Source organism: Cibotium barometz, chromosome 29 (assembly GCF_041138505.1).
Source record: "Cibotium barometz isolate CiBa-2024 chromosome 29, ASM4113850v1, whole genome shotgun sequence".
Taxonomy (NCBI): Eukaryota; Viridiplantae; Streptophyta; class Polypodiopsida; order Cyatheales; family Cibotiaceae; genus Cibotium; species Cibotium barometz.
Window position 1 is genome coordinate 42,092,651 of NC_141074.1, and position 21,304 is coordinate 42,113,954.

A 21,304-nucleotide genomic window follows, 5' to 3' on the forward strand; every position below is an offset into this window, starting at 1 on the left:
CATTTGAAGCGGCTTGTTTTGGCCTCTACCCACCTAGTGGCATAATCCATGTAAACAAGAATAAATAACTTCCATCAAGAAGCCCTGGGCAAAAGGTCAAAGAAATCAAGCCCCCATTGTCATTCCTTTGTTGAACAAGGTGTGTAACTACACACCTTTGCTAAACAAGGTGTGTAAGTGCACACTTGTGGAATTCTAATAATTTTTGTAAGCCTTGTGCTTCATTTACTAGTAAGGGGAAGTATGTCTTAAGAGGCTTGAAATGATACTTAGGATAATGTGGCAAGGAGAGAGGTACTTAAATGTCTACTCAACACTAGTACATGGGGAGCATGAATTGAGACAGACATGAATATGCATCTGTTGTCTACTCTCTTAGGTGTTGAAGGAAAAGAAGGGCCTAAAAGGTCAAAGAAAACCTTGTTGACATGGAAGTGACTATAAATTAATGAATCAATTGACTTTGTAAAAGATCTAGCTAATCATGAATTATATTTGATTTTGGAATGTAAAATAGGATGATTGTGATATCATACTCTTAAATATTCCTTGTTATATTTGTGACATTGATGCTTGAGAGTTTGTGTTCAAGGTAGAAAAATTATATTACAGCCCTTACAAGTACATGATGGTAGAAAAGCATCTGACACGCTTTTCGAGCATGGGATACACCAGGAAAACATGAGATATGATGATGTTGTGTGATACCCAATGGCAACATATGATTCCACATTAGCGTTTATGTTATCAAACATGATCAAGTAACATGCTTGGGTGATGGTTGTTAGAACAAAAACCCACCAATGATGTGTAGTGTGGAGCATTCCAAGTTGATATAACAACGAGCCTATAGTGTGAAATCGAGAAGGTATAATCCAAATGACCATATCCAATGGTATATATATATTCGTTGGGTGGTTGAAAAAAATATACCATGCTATGTTTCTTCTTGTTATCATTGGGAAAGCTCTCTCTAGAGTCTTTATCATCTTGCTCACTTTTACACATATGTCGTATAACGCATTGGTGACAATATAGCATGATGAACTAGCTTTGATTGTTTTTAAATTAGGTACCCCACGGCATAATATGGGATTTCCACTATTTTTATTATAAGTAGATAAAATTTTATATCTTGCCATGTGTTGAAAAAATGAGTGTTATTTTCTGTATGTAGATTAAAGTACTCTTCTTATGAAAAACTTTACAAAACCTATTGTGCTTTTCTCTAAAGCTAAAGTTTAAAATTTGAACATGGGAATCCTCGCATTTGCCTAGAGAAAAGTTATATTTAGAAGTCGTATTATTTGTTGATGGATTCACCATAGCCTATCGTGTTCAGTCCAAAAGGTTCATATGGGTAGAAGGCCAGAAGGCCTAGAAGGTTCATATGAGGCAACTAGCGAAGGGTGAGAAGGGCCCACGGGCCCAACCAAAGTCGTCAACCGCCGATGTGATTAGCTAGAGCTTAATCTCTTCTTTTCATTAATGATATTGTAGATCTCCTTTGAAGCATATACTTCATCCCTACGCCAGCCCCTATTGATATCATATTTGAAGGTACCCTTCATTAGAAGGCGTGAATCCATCTTTATATTAAGACCCCAACTCCAAGATAAATACACATATAACTACTGTTTTTGGAAATAAATAAATATATGTATAACTAATTTTCCAAAAAAAAGAAAGAAGGGGTGAATCCATCAAGGCTAAGTTTTCAGAAAACCAAAAGGGTGCTTTGAAATTTACACGTTAAAGTGATAATATTATGGGTTGCTTTTCATATTCGGGGCTTGAGATAATAACAATTGGTTGTACAACTGCTACATATAACTTTTCTCTAGGCAAATGTGAGGATTCCCATGTTAAAATTTCAAACTCTAGCTTTACAGAAAAGCATAGTAAGTTTTGTAAAGTTTTTCATAAGAAGAGTACTTAGATCTACATACGAAAATTACACTCATCTTTTCGACACATGGCAAGATATAAAATTTTGTCTACTCATCATAAAAATAGTGAAAATTCCATATCACGACGTGGGCTACCTAATTGAAAAACATTCAAAGCTATTTCATCATGCTATATTGTCACCAATCCATTATACAACATATGTGTAAAAGTGAACAAGATAATAAAGAGTTTAAAGAGAGCTTTCCGAATCATAACAAGAAGAAACCTAGCATGGTATAATTTTTTCAACCACCCAACGAATATATATATATATATATCACTTGATATGGGCATGCTCAAAAAGCATGTCAGATGCTTTTCTACCATCATGTACTTGTAAGGGCCATAATATAGATTTTTATACCTTGAATACAAACTCTCAAGGATCAATGTCACAAAAATAACAAGGAATCCTTAAGAGTATGATATCACAATCATCCTACTCTTTATTCTAAAATCAAATATACTTCATGATTAGCTAGATCTACTGCAAAGCCAGTTAATTCATTAGTTTTTAACTTCAACACTTAAGAGAGTAAACAATAGATGCATCCCATACTATTCATGTCTCTATTTTAATTCATGCTCCCCATGTACTAGTGTTTAGTAGATTCTTATGTATCTTAAATAAATATATAATATAGATGTATATTTTGGAAATGAATATATATATATATAACTATTATTTTTAGAAATAAATATATATATAACTATTGTTCCCAAAAAAGAAGACGAAGGAGTGAATGCATCAAGGCTAGGTTTTCAAAAAACCAAAATGGTGCTTTGAAAATGGAAAAAGGGTCCTTTGAAATTTACATTTTAAAGTGATAATATTATGGGTTGCTTTTCATATTCGAGGCTTGAGATAATAACAATTGGTACAATTTCTACATATAACTTTTCTCTAGGCATATGGGAGGATTCCCCTGTTAAAATTTTAAACTTTAGCTTCAGAGAAAAGCATAGTAAAGTTTTTAAAAAGAAGAGTACTTCAATCTATATACAGAAAATAACACTAATTCTTTCAACACATTGCAAGATACAAAATTTTATCTACTTATAATAAAAACAGTGGAAATCCCATATCATGTCGTGGGGTACCTAATTAAAAATCATTGAGAGCTAGTTCATCATGCTATGTCACAAATCCATTATAAAACATATGTGTAAAAGTGAGCAAGCTGATATACACTCTGAAGAGAGCTTTCCCAATGATAACAAGAAGAAACCTAGCATGGTATATTTTTTTCAACCACCCAATGAATACATATATATATATATCACTCGATATGGGCATTTGGGTTATACCTTCTTGATTCCACACTATAGGCTCGTTGTTATATCATCTTGGAATCCCCCATGCTACACTTCATTGGTGGGTTTTTGGTTTGACAAACGTCACCCAAGGATGTTACCTGTTCACACTTGATCACATAATTGCTAATGTGCAATCATATGTTGCCATTGGGTATCACACAATATCATCATATGTCGTGTATCACATGCTCGAAAAGCATGCAAGATGCTTTTCTACCATCATGTACTTGTAAGGGGCCTCAATATTTTTTCTACCTTTTAGGAATCATCTACCTTGAATACAAACTCTCAAGGATCAATGTCACAAAAAAAAGGAATCTTTAAGAGTATGATATCACAATCATCCTAATTTTCATTCCAAAATCAAATATAATTCATGATTAGCTAGATCTACTACAAACGCAATCAATTCATTAATTTATAGTCACTTCCATGTCACGAGGGTTTTCTTTAAGCTTGTGGGCCCTTGTTTTTCTTCAACACTTAAGAGAGTAGACAACGGATGCATCCCATACTATGCATGTCTATTTCAATTCTTCTCCCCCTTTGTACTAGTGTTCAATAGATTTTTATGGATCTCTCTCCCTGCCGTGTTATCCTAGGTACCATTTCAAACCTCTTAAAGCATACTTCCCCTTACTAGGAATGAAGTTGCACACAAGGTTAACAAAAATTCTTAGAGCTCCACGATGGTGCACTTACACACCTTGTTTAGCAAAGGTGTATACGTACACACCTTGTTCAACAAAGGAATGAAAGTGGGGGCTTGATTTCCTTTGTCCTTTGCCTAGATGTTGTTCTGGGAAGGTATATGTTCTTTTTTCCATGGATTATGTCACTAGGTGGGTAGAGGTCAAAGGAAGCTACTTCAAATGCTAAGGAAGAGGTGACGTCTATACTCGTTTTGGTTGCCCATCAGAAATCCTTTTTAATTGGAGACTAGACTTTATAGGGAAATTTTTAGAGCATTTGATGGCTCGATTCAAAGTAAAACATAGACATTATTATCCTTATTATCCTGAATGTATTAGTCTTGTTGAGAAGACCAATGATACCTTTCCTAGGTCTTTTTCAGGGAAGGTATATGTTCTTATTGCCACAGACTATGCCACTAGGTGGGCAAAGGCCAAAGCCACTCTGAATGTGCTAAGGAGGACTAGACTATGGTTAAGTGTCTTCATCTATTCTCATTTTGTTTACCCATTGGAAATCCTTTGTGATTGGGGACCAGTATTTAGAGGGAACGATTTGGAGGGTTGGATGGCTCAACTTAAGGTATAACATAAACATTCATCTCCTCATAATTTTAATATCCTCAAGGTAAGGGTCTTGTTGAGAAGATTAATGGAATTTTGTGTAGGGATCATCTCTAAACAAACCCAAGCAAAAAAGAGGGATTGGAATCATTGGTTTCCTTTTTATTTACGGGCTTAATATAAAATCATTTATGAGGAGTCATAGGGATTTACTACTTCTCATCTAACTCATGGGGTTAATCTATGTGTTCGTGGACATGGATGACATTATTATTACTATATATGTTCATCCTCTTATCTTAGGCAAAATGAGATCTGGTGACACACTTAAGGGATGAGGAGGTTGATTCTCAGGGAAGGTGCGCTATGACGTCTTGTGAGCACCTATCCCTACATTAAGGTTCTCCCTTGCGGGATAGTGATTTTGTTTTACTAATTGTGGATTGCACTTACTATAATATTTTGATGACTCGATCGATTTCTTACTTGTATGTTATGCATGGATTTGACACTAGGGCTTTGGCAATATCCAATTACTTATGCCTTTTTTGCTATGCTTCAATCCTTTATTTAGCATTTATTTTCATTTACATTCTTGACAAGAATCTTGTGTAGTGAGTGAATTGTATGATTGCTTGAAATTCTTCATTTATTTTTTTTGTGTGAAGTATTCTATAGAGGTAGTTGCAGAGCATTTGGTTGGGGATCCCCAATATAATTAGATCTCTTGTGAGCATCAAGGGAAACACTGCTTGTTTCTTGTCAATGACTACGACTCTATGTAGTCTAGTTGCGATTAAAATCCATTGCTTTGACTAGGATTTGAATTTAGGACCATAGTTATTTCGTTTGATGGTTACTTTGTAATGTTATGAACATAAAGTCTTCTTATTATGAGAGTCGTTTTGCATGCTTTGTTGTATCTTCTTCTTGGGGGGTCTTGCAAATATGAATAAATCCTTGATGGGTCCATAGTTCATATGTTTGATGGAATATTTTGCATATATTATGGCATGAAGGAGTAATTACTTTATTTTAAAAGTTTATTAATATTGGTATAAAAAGTTTGGCTAGAAATTAGATTTGAACTTTGTTGGAATATTTTTTAGATGACTAATAGTAAATGGTGCCATCAAATCTATTTTTTTGTGGCTTGCAAAGTTCGGACATCAAAATTTTCCTTGTCCTCATTCATTGTTTAGAAAGGTCCTTGCAACGAGAACTTGGAAAATTTGATGGTGGCAAGATTCTAACAAATGGTGGTCTCGATTGCCAACTGTATATTTTAAGCTTCAGCAATTGATGGGATTTTCTTGTTCTTTGTGTCGCTCATTCCCACTTGCTTGTTGTTCGGTGTACCCTTCTTTAAATGATGCCAACAATCTATAAATATTACCAAGGTTTGTAAATGCCAACCCCACAAAGGAAAACATATGGGCAATAGTTATATCATTGGGAAAACATAGACTTTAGTTTTTATGATTTCACAAGTAATGTACATAATTGTCAGATTTTTGATGAGTTTTTTTGGTTTCTATTAGGAACGGGTTTCACATATAGGCATGTGTGTTTGAAACTTCTCCTTAAACACTTTATAAAACTTAGTTAAGCTACCCAGAAAGGATCTATGCCCCTTTAGATAAGAATAATTATTTCACCACATAATGTGTATATCTGTATATATATATACAACAGATATATATATATATACACATGTATATGTATATCTATATATACATATGTATATATATTTATATATCACTATAATAGATCAGCCTAATTCCATCATATATATCGATGATATATATATAGTCTAACATATACTCTTTATGTAAGCATGCTCTATACTCTTAATAGATGCATAGAGTATAGAGTATGCAAGATCTATGCATACTCTTTATGTAAGCATGCTCTATACTCTTAATAGATGCATAGAGTATAGAGTATGCAAGATCTATGCATGTATAATCCTTGTTCTATGCTTTAGGCATGCATAAAGAGAGCATGGTTTATGCATGCTTAGAGTATAGAGTATGCAAAGTCTATACATGCATACTCTAAGCTCTATAGTTTAGTCATGCATAGAGAAATAATAGTTTATGTATGCATGCTCTAAGCATGCATAAAGATTATGAATGCTCTATGGATGCATAAATAGAGTATGCAAGTTCTAAGGTTGCATAGAGCATGCATACTCTATGCCTCCATAGCTCTTGATGCATACTCTTTCTGTAGTCATAGTAGAGCTTGCATACTCTTTATGCATGCTATTTATCCATAGAGTGTGCATACTCTTTATTCATACCCTTTATGTAGCCATAGAGAAAGTATGCATGCTCTATCTCTATGAATAGAGTATGCATGCATAAAGCTTGCTCTCTTTATGCTTGCAAAAATCAAAACCCTACCATGCAAAGTGAGAAATTAAGCTTAAAAGCAAAAATGAAAACCCTACCACCATATGTGAGCAGCTACCCTTAACCAAAACACTCTAACTTAACTAGCATCTCCGACTTCAACAAATAGGTTTGTGAGGTAATCTTTCTTTTCCTTCCTTTTATTGCTTATTTGGCTCCCCATGGAGTGGATAAAGTAGGATTGTCTTATAGTAGGTACATAATGTGAAGGTCCAATTACACATACTTGTCATAAGTTCTTTGAGTTAATTCCATAGATGCAGGTACCTGAAGGAAAGAACTAATTTTAAAATTAAAGTTAAGTTAGGGTACAGATGAGAAAGTGGAAGAATTTGGTCTATATCAAGGTTACATGTCTCCTACATGGCATTTTCAAGTCATAAAATATGTATTTAGTATGTAACGATGGAAAGTTATGTACTGCAACTTGATAACCTATAAAACAATCCTATATGGCAAGCTTAGTTAGATAACTATAGATAATAAGCAAGCTATTATTCAATGTCACTAGGTTGATTTTCCGCCTTGCTTGGGTTTCCTAAAACATATTCTTCTACTAAGTACGCTATGGTCTCAATGTATCCTAGCTATGGAAGGGCATAGGTACTACATGTAAGTTGGTCACGCATCACATTCCTTGAAAATCAATGATAAACCTTGGGGGTTTCACCTAAAAATATGTAAGTATACCACATGAGTTCAAACAAAGGGAAAGGTGTTGTTTAGGGAAAGGTATATGTTCTTGTTTCCATGGAATATGTCACTAGGTGGGTAGAGGTCAAAGAAAACTGCTTCAAATGCTAAGGAGGAGCTAACATTTGTACTCGTTTAGGTGGGCAAAGGCCAAAGCCACTCCGAATGCTACAGAGGACTAGACTATGGTTAAGTGTTTTCATCTATGCTCATTTTGTTTACACATTGGAAATCCTTTCTGATTGGGGACCAGCATTTAGAGGGAATGTTTTGGAGGGTGGATGGCTCAACTTAAGGTATAACATAAACATTCATCTCCTCATTAATATCCTCAAGGTATTGGTCTTGTTGAGAAGATTAATGGAATTTTATGTAGGGATCATCTCTAAAATAACCCAAGAGAAGAAGAGGGATTGGAAACATTGGTTTCCTTTATATTTATGGGCTTAATATAAAATCATTTATGAGGAGTCATAGGGTTTTACTACTTCTCATCTAACTCATGGTTTATCTATGTGTTCATGGACACGGATGACATTATTATTACTATATATGTTCATCCTCTTATCTTAGGCAAGATGAGATCTGGTGACACACTTAAGGGGTGAGGAGGTTGATTCCCTTCAAGGAAGGTGTGCTATGATGTCTTGTGAGCACCTATCCCTACATTAAGGTTCTCCCTCTTGCGGGATAGTGATTTTGTTTTACTACTTGTGGATTAAACCTACTATAATATTTTGATGACTCGACCAATTTTTTACTTATATGTTATGCATGGATTTAACACTAGGGCTTTGACAATATCCAATTAGTTATACCTTTTTTGCTATGGTTCAATGCTTTATTTAGCATTCATTTTCATTTACATTCTTGAAGAGAATCTTGTGTAGTGAGTGAATTGTATGATTGCTTGAAGTTCTTCATTTTTTTTGTGTGTGAAGTATTCTATGAAGGTAGGCAGAGCATTTGGTCGGGGATCCCCAATATAATCGGATCTCTTGTGAGCATCAAGGGAAACACTGCTTGTTTCTTGTCAATGACTACGACTCTATGTAGTCCAGTTTGTAATTAAAATCCATTGATTTGGAATAGGATTTGAATTTAGGACCATAGTTATTTTGGCTGATGGCTACTTTGTAATGTTATGAACATAAAGTCTTCTTATTATGAGAGTCGTTTCACATGCTTTGTTGTATCTTCTTCTTAGGGATCTTGCAAGTATGAATAAATCCATGATGAGTCGTTTCACATGCTTTGTTGTATCTTCTTCTTACGGGTCTTGCAAGTATGAATAATTCCATAGTTCATATGTTTGATGGAATATTTTGCATATATTATCGCATGAAGGAGTAATTAACCTTTTTTTAATTTTTTTTTAATATTGGTATAAAAAGTTTGGCTAGAAATTAGATTTGAACTTTGTTGAAATATTTTTGAGATCACTAACAGTAAATGGTGCCATCAAATATATTTTTTGTGGCTTGCAAAGTTCGGACATCAAAATTTTCCTTGTCCTCATTCATTGTTTAGAAAGGTCCTTGCAATGAGGACTTGGAATATTTGATGGTGTCAAGATTATAACAAATGGTGGTCTCGATTGCCAATTGTATATTTTAAGCTTCAGTTGATGGGATTTTCTCATTCTTTGTGTCGCTCATTCCCACTTTCTTGTTGTTCGGTGTACCTCTCTTTAAATGATTCCAACAATCTATAAATATTACCAAGGTTTGTAAACACCAACCTTACAAAGGAAAACATATGGGGAACAAATATATCATTGAGAAAACTTAGACTTTAGTTTTTATGATTTCACAAAAGTAATGTACATAATTGTCAGTTTTTTGATGAGTTTGTTTGGTATCTATTAGGAACGGGTTTCACATATAGGCATGTGTGTTTGACACTTCTCCTTATACACTTTAAAAAACTTAGTTAAGTCAACCAGAAAGGATCTATGCCCCTTTTATAAGAATAATTTCCTCACCACATAATGTGTATATCTATACGTATATATACAACAGATATATATATATATATATTACATATATTACATATATATATATATATGACACATACATACATATATATATATATATATATATATATATGTGTGTGTGTGTGTGTGTTACATGAATATACATGGATATGTATATCTATATATACATATGTATATATATTTATATATCACTATAAGAGATCAACCTAATTCCATCATATATATCGATGATATATATATAGTCTAACATATACTCTTTCTGTAAGCATGATCTATACTCTTTATAGATGCATAGAGTATTGAGTATGCAAGATCTATGCATGTATACTCCATGTTCTATGCTTTAGGATTACATAACAAGAGCATGGTTTATATATGCATAGGGTATGGAGTATGCAAGCTCTATACATGCGTACTTTATGCTCTAAAAATTAGGCATGCATAGAGAAATCATAGTTTATGTATGCATAGAGTATGTGTACCTCTCTTTAAATGATTCCAACAATCTATAAATATTACCAAGGTTTGTAAATGCCAACCTTACAAAGGAAAACATATGGGCAATAGTTATATCATTGGGAAAACGTAGACTTTAGTTTTTATAATTTCACAAGTAATGTACATAATTGTCAGTTTTTTGATGAGTTTGTTTAGTTTCTATTAGGAACGGGTTTCACATATAGGCATGTGTGTTTGACACTTCTCCTTATACACTGTATAAAACTTAGTTAAGTCAACCAGAAAGGATCTATGCCCCTTTCAATAAGAATAATTGTTTCACCACATAATGTGTATATCTATACATATATATACAACAAATATGTATATATTACATATATATATATATATACATACATATATATATATATATATATGATACATACATACATATACATATATATATATATATATATATATATATATATATGTTACATAGATATACATGTATATACATATGTATATATATTTATATATGACTATAATAGATCAACCTAATTCCATCATATATATCAATGATATATATATAGTCTAACATATTATACTCTTTATGTAAGCATGCTCTATACTCTTTATAGATGCATAGAGTATAGAGTATGCAAGATCTATGCATGTATACTCCATGTTCTATGCTTTAGGCATGCATAAAGAGAGCATGGTTTATGCATGCATAGAGTATAGAGTATGCAAGCTCTATACATGTATACTCTATGCTCTATAGTTTAGTCATGCATAGAGAAATCATAGTTTATGTTTGCATAGAGTATGCATCCTCTAAGCATGCATAAAGAGTATGAATGCTCTATGGATGCATAAATAGAGTATGCCAGTTCTAAGGTTGCATAGAGCATGCATACTCTATACATGCATAGCTCTTTATGCATACTTTATATGTACTCTTTATGTAGCCATAGAGCTTTCACACTCTTTATGCGTGCTATTTATCCATAGACTGTGCATACTCTTTATTCATACCCTTTATGTAGCCATAGAGAAAGCATGCATAAAGAGTATGCACGCTCTATCTCTATGCATAGAGTGTGCATGCATAAAGCTTGCTCTCTTTATGCATGCAAAAATGAAAACCCTACCATGCAAAGTGACAGATTAAGCTTACTAAAAAAAATGAAAACCCTACCACCATCTATGAGAGAGCAGCTACCGTTAACCAAAACACTCTAACTTAACTAGCATCTCCGACTTCAACAAATAGGTTTGTGAGGTAATCTTTCTTTCCCTTCCTTTTATTGATTATTTGGCTCCCCATGGAGTGGATAAAGTAGGATTGTCTTGTAGTAGGTACATAATGTGAAGGTCCAATTACACATACTTGTCATAAGGTCATTGAGTTAATTCCATAGATGCAGGTACCTGAAGTAAAGAAATAATTTCAAAATTGAAGTTAAGTTGGGGTAAACTTGAGCAAGTGGAAGAATTTGGTCTATATCGAGGTTACATGTCTCCTACATGGCATCTTCAAGTCATAAAATATGGATTTGGTATGTAACGCTGGAAATTTATGTACTGCAACTTGATAACCTATAAAACAGTCCTATATGGCAAGCTCTAGATAATAAGCAAGCTTTTATTCAATGTCAATAGGTTGATTTTCCGCCTCGCTTGGGTTTCCTAAAACATAATCTTCTACTGAGTAGGCTATGGTCTCAATGTATCCTGGCTATGGAAGGGCATAGGTACTACAAGTAAGTTGGTCACGCATCGTATTCCTTGAAAATCAACGATAAACCTTGGGGGGTTCACCTAAAAATATGTAAGTATACCATGTGAGTTCAAACGAAGGGGTCTTTTGATTAAAAATTTTAAGGCAAATTTACAGAAATACATTTATGAAAGGGGTTTTTTAATCAATTTTGGAAAAAAACCCGTAAGTCCATAAAGAAAAACAGGTCATGTTATTCATGAAAAAATTCACATGTAAGGGGTTTTTTTAATACCCCTTAAATGCACATGTAAGGGGTTTTTTTAATACCCCTTAAATGCACATAATACATAGGGTTTCTTAGTAGTGCAGCTCCCGAGCGATAAACTCACCTCCTACTACTACCCAGAATCAACATGACAAGGTAATAGCGCCTCGCTTATTATGACACTTATTATGCTATCTCGCTTATTTAACGGTGGAGAGATGCTAGGTTAACCTCAAAATGGGATTAGCATCCCCTTACCGGGGGGAGATTCCATCCTCGGAATCTATTATTGTAGGGTCTCTAGATACTGTTTGTAGAGTGGCTCTTTCTTGTCTAGAGGGACATGAAGGGTTCAATGAAGAAAATAGAGTGACCTCAAGATCTTGGTATCAAATCATATTTTCAAAATTCGTATCCATACACAAGCGAAGACAACGTCATACATATGACACCACACTGTAAGTGCATAAAGAAAAACAAGTCATTTTATTCATGAAAAAATTCACATGTAAGGGGTTTTTTTAATACCCCTTAAATGCACATAATACATAGGGTTTCTTAGTAGTGCACCTCCCGAGCGATAAACTCACCTTCTACTACACAGAATCAACATGACAAGGTAATAGCATCTTATAAAGTGGTGGGGTGAGCGCAAGGTAATGCTCCTGCCTCCATTGCTTACTTGACTCCTCTTTCTTTCTCACAAGGATAATCACTATTCTCTACCGTCACACTTTATCTCCAAGAACAGATCTTTATCTCCTCTTAAGTCTCTCTTTCACACTAAAGACATAAAAGATCAAGGAGATAATACTAGAGTCCATTGGCAAAAAGGGCGATTGTGTCTTGCATTATGAGAATGTTGATACTATTATTGTAGGGTCTATAGATACTCTTTGTAGAGTGGCTCTTCCTCGTCTCGAGGGACATGAAGGGTTCAATGAAGAAAAAAGAGTGACCTCAAGAACTTGGTATCAAATCATATTTTCAAAATTGGTATGCATACACAAGCGAAGACAACGTCGTACATATGACACAACTCAGAGAACGCCTTTGTGGAGGGTCAAAGTGCATTCCCTCGCAATTGTAGTAGTTGTCGGACATAATCATCCTGAACATGAATAAGAAGGATGATCATCTTGAAGAACCGCATAGTGGCCACTTTTGCTAGATTGGCAGGGAGATTGACTTCCTTGCATTTACTATGGTGAGCATGAACTATCATTGTTTATTGAGAGTGGCAAAGAGGCTATGCTCGAAGTAAGGGAAGTTGAAGATGTGGTGAGAATTACAAGCATGCCTTTCCTAGAATTCTCTAGTAGTAAACCTTTATTTGATAAGCATATACAATGGGTCAACACAAAGGTGTCATGGAGATGCTATGTATATTTTAGCATATTCCTTGATAGCAAGGAATGGCAATCTCCAAGCTGGCTAGCTACCAAATTTGTCGACTACAACCTGGCTCAGTGACTCTATTGAATGCTTCTTCCTCCATCACTTGTAAGCATGGGCATTCATGAACGTAATAGTGTGGATCTTCAAAAAATCAGCAAGCCACCATGGGTTGGAAAACCTTGAGCCTTTTGGCACATTTGACCATAGTGTCTCATGATGATCCAACTACACCAACTCTCATGATTCTAGCATCTCTCCCACCAAAGGGTATGGTAAGCTTGTAGCTTGGAACACTACCTATATTTTCAAGAGGGCTTGGCACATAAGGTGGGGTTTAAGTAAAGGATTCTCTCATAATTAGTTGCATATTTTGAAGTTGGGAGATTTAGGATTGGGTCCAAGGTGGAACCCGTGCCGCATCATGACCTTGCTATTGAGAGTGGTAGCATCTAGCCAGCCGTCGAGGGGTTACTCTTGGGGTCGAGAGTGTTAGCTAGGAAGTCAAAAGAAGAAGATGGAAAGTTGCGCTTGGTGGTTAATGATGCTGGAACATGACTACTATTTAGTACTAAAGCACTCTTAATTTGTATGTTCTCTTTAAAAATGTATTAATTTCCTAAAATTAGATCCTTCATACACAAAAAATACTACATAATGATAAATATTAAGTGCTTTGTGAGTGCTATTTATGACTACTACAAGCATAAAAAATAATCCACCTTATCATGCTTCCCTCCCAACATGAATATAGGGGTGAAGATTGTCCATAAATATTTTAACCTCCAAATACTGCTCCTGGAATCTTTAGGAGGATAGAAGTTGCACCTCATCCACCTATATAACCAAATCCAGATCAACCTGGTCCTTTTAGAGTTTCCTCGATGGAGCTTATAGAGACCCACGGTGGAAAGGGTAAGGCTAAAATTAAAGAGGTGGAGGTTCTAGTCTAGAGGACAAAGCCAAAATTAATACACAAGTTAAAAAATAGGCTACTACAAAGAGAAGGAGAAATATCAAAGCTAGGGGAAGGCACATTATACCATACAAGATTTCTCCTTAAGAAAATGTGACAAACCATGTGACCTATGTGATAATTTGAGAAACATGAAGTTTAATATTAAATTTCCACAACTTTTGCATTGGAGTTCTTCTCTTAGGAGAGAGATGTCTAGAATTTTGAGTGGTGTCAATAAGAATAAAGGTTGATGTAATGCCAATTTCCAATATGCATGTGAATGGTGTAAATATATGGATGTAGAAATTGATCGTATGACCAAAGAGATAATGGAAAGTTTTCAGCGGTCATAATGTGATGTGAAAAAGGCCGTGCAACAAAGTGATATGAAGAAGGTTTAAACCTTAGTGGTATTAGTGACAGTTGAGAGGTGTCTTTCTTTTCATGTATTTTCTCTCTTAAATGGCACAAAAGAAGGTTAGGGTGTACCCTCTTGTCCTTGGGAGGCCTTGGTTGTTTCAATTAAATCTCACTCACAAATTAGGTTAAGGGGGCTTCCTCATTGATGATAACAAGATTAAGTACAAAAAACCTCTACAACACCATGACACCTCTAAGACTTCCTCTTCTAACTATGAAGGCACTTCTTTAGGAATTGATGGACATTCTCCCTCTAAGTATGAATCTAAATCTGACTCTGGGTCTAGCTATGCAGAAGTTTATGGAATCTCTTTGCATGCTCATCATGAAAACCTAAAGACTTTTTTTATGATAAGTTTAATCCTAAAGGGCCCTTTTTGGTAGTCCATATTTCCCCTAATGTAGCCATAGTCTAGTCCTCCTTAGCATTTGGAGTGGCTTTGGCCTATGCCCACCTAGTGGCATAGTCTGTGAAAATAAGAACATATACCTTTCCTAAATAAGAGTTAGGCAAAGTATCATTGGTATTCTCAACAAGACTAATACATTAAGGACTCGTTAAGGATAATAAGGATAACAATGTCTATGTTGTACTTTGAGTTGGGCCATCAAACCCTCTAAAAACTTCCCTCTAAATTCTAGTCTCCAATCAGAAAGGATTTCTAATGGGCAACCAAAATGAGTACAGATGTCAACTCCTCCTTAGCATTTGAAGTGGCTTGCTTTGGCCTCTACCCACCTAGTGGCATAATCCATGTAAACAAGAACAAATACCTTCCCTGAAGAAGCCCTGGGCAAAAGGTCAAAGAAATCAAGCCCCCATTGTCATTCCTTTGTTGAAGAAGGTGTGTAAGTACACACCTTTGCTAAACAAGGTGTGTAAGTGCACACTCATGAAATTCTAAGAATGTTTGTAAGCCTTGTGTTGACAACTTCATTACTAGTAAGGGGAAGTATGTCTTAAGAGGTTTGAAATGGTACCTAGGATAATGTGGCAAGGAGAGAGGTAGATAAAAGTCTACTGAACACTAGTACATGCGGAGCATGAATTGAAACAGACATGAATAGTATGGAATGCATCTGTTGTCTACTCTCTTAGGTGTTGAACGAAAACAAGGGCCTACAAGGTCAAAGAAAACCTTGTTGACATGGAAGTGACTATAAATTAATGAATTAGTTGGCTTTGTAGTAGATCTAGCTAATCATGAATTATATTTGATTTTGGAATGAAGAATAGGATGATTGTGATATCATACTCTTAAATATTCCTTGTTATTTTTGTGACATTGATCCTTGAGGGTTTGTGTTCAAGGTAGAAAAATTATATTACAGCCCTTACAAGTACATGATGGTAGAAAAGGAGCTGACATGCTTTTCGAGCATGGGATACACCAAAAAAGCATGAGATATGATGATGTTGTGTGATACCCAATGGCAACATATGATTCCACATTAGCATTTATGTGATCAAACATGAACAAGTAACATGCTTGGGTGATGGTTGTTAGAACAAAAACCCACCAATGATGTGTAGCGTGGGGCATTCCAAGTTGATATAACAACGAGCCTATAGTGTGGAATCGAGAAGGTATAACCCAAATGCCCATATCCAATGGTATATATATATTCGTTGGGTGGTTGAAAAAAATATACCATGCTATGTTTCTTCTTGTTATCATTGGGAAAGCTCTCTCTAGAATCTTTATCATCTTGCTCACTTTTACACATATGTCGTCTAATAGATTGGTGACAATATAGCATGATGAACTAGCTTTGAATGTTTTTAAATTAGGTACCCCACGACATGATACGGGATTTCCACTATGTTTATTGTAAGTAGATAAAATTTTATATCTTGCCATGTGTTGAAAAAATGAGTGTTATTTTCTGTATGTAGATTAAAGTACTCTTCTTATGAAAAACTTGACAAAAATTACTGTGCTTTTCTCTAAAGCTAAAGTTTGAAATTTGAACATGGGAATCCTCGCATTTGCCTAGAGAGAAGTTATATGTAGAAGTAGTATCATTTGTTATTATCTCAAGCCTCGAATATGAAAAGCAACCCATAATATAAACACTTTAAAGTGTAAATTTCAACGAACCCTTCTTCCAATTTCAAAGCACCTTTTTAGTGTTTTGAAAACCTAGCCTTGATGGATTCACCCCTTCTTCTTCTTCTTTTCTGGGAACAATAGTTATATATATTTTTATTTATTTATTTCCAAAAACAATAGTTATACGTATATTTATTTTGGAGTTGGGTCTGAATATAAAGATGGATTCACGCCTTCTCATCAACGGTACCTTCAAATATGATCTCAATAGGGGCTGGCGCCGGGATTAACTATATGCTTCAAAGAAGATCTACAACATGATTAATGAAAAGAAGAGATTAACTCTAGCTAATCACGTCGTCGTTGTCAGGGTCACAATCTTCCATGAAGTGCATGCGGCCGTATTGGTTGACCACTTCGATGGGGTAGGTTGGGCCGGCATCACGGTAGGAATGCATGAGATCGAGGTGGTCGTTTTGGAAGCAGACGGTCTTGTGAGGATCGTTGGGCACCCAGCGGGGGAAGAAGATGACGGTGTTCAGCTCCTGCTTCTCAACGTCCACCACCTTGCTCACACAGGTGCCCGTGGGCTCCGTCCAGTTCACCATGTAACGCTTCTCACCCTTCGCTAGCTGCCTCATATGAACCTTCTGGCCTTTCACCCACCGTCCCGCCACCAGCCCGGACAGAACACGATAGTCTATGGTGTCCTCGTTCTTGTAAAAAACCTCGTATTGCCACCCATTGTTGTATGTGTAGATCACGTGCTTGCCTACCAATCCCGACAGATCCGACGCTGGCATTGGATAAGCTGCCAAGAGGCGCACGATATTGATTATTTGTATCAATAATTAAGCATCACAGGAAAAATTATGGTATGTTCTGAGCTAGAGCCGACCATTGATCGACAAAGGAAAGGAAGAATACCTTCTGCGGAGCTATTGGAACGTTCATCTTCTTGAGCCATTCTTGCGTTAGCTTTCCAAGAGAGAAAGCAAGCTGCTTGAACTTGTGTAACCACCTGCGCATGAGGCTTTTATAGCCATTGGGGAAGCTTTCTCTGTTTGTTTTTATGCGTGATTGAGCAACATTTTCTTTCCGGTTTGTTTTTTTGTGGAGATGGCAAGATTCGCATTGGTGGGTTGATTGGAGACTAACTAACTAAGCACATGGCTCAACGCCTGAAGGAAGTTGAAGCTTGGGCCCTTTATGGGTTATAACTTTGTTTTCAGCGTGCATTAAAGTCGAGGGCATCGACAAATCAGATATATAAGGTCTTCTTTCTTCCTCTTTTTTGGAAACCCCAAGTGTCCATGGCACAAAAGTAGATGCTCCAAGTGTCCAAGTGGATGGGAGATGGAGATGTGTGCTAATATTATCTAATGTTTTCATCCACATGACATTTTCATCTTAACACATCACCAAGCATACAATAATTAGGCCAATGGCACTGGGCGAGCGCGCGCGCGCGCGCGCGCACATATATATATATATATAGAGAGAGAGAGAGAGAGAGAGAGAGAGAGAGAGAGAAGGGGATTGTCACCCACATCATCCATGAATATGGGAGTAACATCAAATATCACAAAGCACTCAATGGAACACATGATAACCCATTTCTACAATCCATCACATGACATCTCCATCTTTCATCCACTTGGCTACAATGCACGATACACATCTCGTTCTCTTATGCTAATTCAATAGATTTCTCTTCTTCTCTAATATCTTATACTATTTCTTGCTTACTTGCAATCCTACTGTGATGCCGTCCTACCGTGATGCCGGCTGAACCTACCCCATCGAAGTCGACGAATACGGCCATATGCACTTCATGGAAGATTGTGACCCTGACAACGATGACGTGATTAGCTGAGCTTAATCTCTTCTTTTCATTAATCATTTTGTAGATCTCCTTTGAAGCATATACTTAATCCTGGCACCAGCCCCTATTGATATCATATTTGAAGGTGCCCTTGATGAGAAGGCACGAATCCATCTCTATATTCAGACCCAACTCCAAAATAAATATACATATAACTACTGTTTTCGGAAATAAGTAAATATATATATAACTATTTCTCCAAAAAAAAAGAAACAAGAAGGGGTGAATCCATCAAGGCTACGTTTTCAGAAAACCAAAAGGGTGCTTTGAAATTGGAAGAAGGGTGCTTTGAAATTTACACTTTAAAGTGATAATATTATGGGTTGCTTTTCATATTCGGGGCTTGAGATAATAACAATTGGTATGACTTCTACATATAACTTTTCTCTAGGCAAATGCGAGGGTTCCCATGTTAAAATTTCAAACTTTAGCTTTAGAGAAAAGCAGAGTAAGTTTTGTAAAGTTTTTCATAAGAAGAGTACTTAGATCTACATATACAGAAAATAACACTTATTTTTTCAACACATGGCAAGATATAAAATTTGTCTACTTATAATAAAAATAGTGAAAATCCCATATCATGTTGTGGGCTACCTGATTGAAAAACATTCAAAGCTAGTTCATCATGCTATATTGTCACCAATCCATTATACAACATATGTGTAAAAGTGAGCAAGATAATAAAGAGTTTAAAGAGAGCTTTCCGAATCATAACAACAAGAAACCTAGCATGGTATAATTTTTTCAACCACCCAGCGAATATATATATATCACTGGATATGGGCATTTCATTCTCTTGCAGGGAAGGTGAGCTATGACATCTTGTGGATTACACTTACTATAATATTTTGATGACTCGATCGATTTCTTACTTGTATGTTATGCATGGATTTAACACTAGGGCTTTGACAATATCCAATTACTTATGCCTTTCTTGCTATGGTTCAATGCTTTATTTAGCATTCATTTTCATTTACATTCTTGAAGAGAATCTTGTGTAGTGAGTGATTGTATGATTGCTTGAAATTCTTGATTTATTTATTTTTTTGTGAAGTATTCTATAGAGGTAGTTGCTGAGCATTTGGTTGGGGATCCCCAATATAGTCGGATCTCTTTTGAGCATCAAGGGAAACATTGCTAGGGGAAGGCACATTATACCATACAAGATTTCTCAAGAAAATGTGACAAGCCATGTGACCTATATGATAATTTGAGAAACATGAAGTTTTATATTAAATTTCCACAACTTTTGCATTGGAGTTCTTCTCTTAGGAGAGAGATGTCTAGAATTTTGAGTGGTGTCAATAAGAATAAAGAAAAGGTCAATAAAACAAAGTGATAAAAGTGGAGGGAAAAAAGGTGAAAGGAGTGAGTAAGGAGAAGAAAGAAGGTAAGATTAAGAAAGGGTGATGTAATGCCAATTTCCAATATGCATGTGAATGGTGTGAAGGGTGTAAATATATGGATGTAGAAATTGATCGTATGTCTAAAGAGATAATGGAAAGTTTTGGGTCATAATGTGATGTGAAAAAGGTGCAACAAAGTGATATAAAGAAGTTTCAAACCTTAGTGGTATTAGTGACAGTTGAGAGGTGTCTTTCTTTTCATGTATTTTCTCTCTTAAATGGGACAAAAGAAGGTCACAGTGTACCCTCTTGTCCTTGGGAGCCTTGGTTGTTTCAATTAAATCTCACTCACAAATTAGGTTGAGGGGGCTTCCTCATTGATTGATAACAAGATTAAGTACAAAAAACCTCTACAACACCATGACACCTCTAAGACTTCCTCTTCTAACTATTAAGGCACTTCTTTAGGAATTGATACATTCTCCCTCTAAGTATGAATCTAAATCTGACTCTGGTTCTAGCTATGCAGAAGCTTATAGAATCTCTTTGCATACTCATCATGAAAAAGTAAAGACTTTTTTTATGATAAGTTTATTCCTAAAGGGCCCTTTTGGTAGTCCATATTTCCACTAATGTAGCCGTAGTCTAGACCTCCTTGGCATTTGGAGTGGCTTTGGCCTCTGCCCACCTAGTGCATAGTCTATGGCAATAAGAACATATACCTTTCCTAAATAAGAGTTAGGCAAAGGATCATTGGTATTCTCATTAAGACTAATACATTAAGGACTCGTTAAGGAGAATAAGGATAACAATGTCTATGTTGTACTTTGAGTTGGGCCATCAAACCCTCTAAATTCTAGTCTCCAATTAGAAAGCATTTCTAATGGGCAACCAAAATGAGTATAGATGTCAACTCCTCCTTAGCATTTGAAGCGGCTTGCTTTGGCCTCTACCCACCTAGTGGCATAATCCATGTAAACAAGAACAAATACCTTTCCTAAAGAAGCCCTACTTAAAAGGTCAAAGAAATCAAGCCCCCATTGTCATTCCTTTGTTGAACAAGATGTGTAAGTACACACCTTTGCTAAACAAGGTGTGTAAGTGCACACTCGTGGAATTCTAAGAATGTTTGTAAGACTTTGGCTGACAACTTCATTACTAGTAAGGGAAAGTATATCTTAAGAGGCTTGA

The 21,304-nt window shown here is 35.7% G+C and overlaps 1 protein-coding gene across 1 annotated transcript; it reads right to left on the reverse strand.

Annotated features, from left to right (window-relative positions):
* Positions 1–17,017: 17,017 nt before the first annotated feature.
* Positions 17,018–17,915, reverse strand: LOC147622209 (uncharacterized). Its single transcript, XM_086823688.1, has 2 exons — positions 17,810–17,915; positions 17,018–17,678 (listed from the first exon to the last, which is right to left on the reverse strand). Exons 1-2 carry the CDS (start codon positions 17,847–17,849, stop codon positions 17,227–17,229), a joined length of 492 nt encoding a protein of 163 aa, XP_086679814.1. The 5' UTR covers positions 17,850–17,915; the 3' UTR covers positions 17,018–17,226.
* Positions 17,916–21,304: the final 3,389 nt, after the last annotated feature.

What these genes read in the sequence shown, in the direction of transcription:
- LOC147622209 (XM_086823688.1), bottom strand. Translation starts at nt 17,849, where the DNA reads ATGGCTCAAGAAGATGAACGTTCCAATAGCTCCGCAGAAG. An exon ending in TTCCAATAGCTCCGCAGAAG is followed by an intron (nt 17,679 to 17,809) that starts GTATTCTTCCTT and finishes ATCCAATGCCAG; the next exon opens with CGTCGGATCTGTCGGGATTG.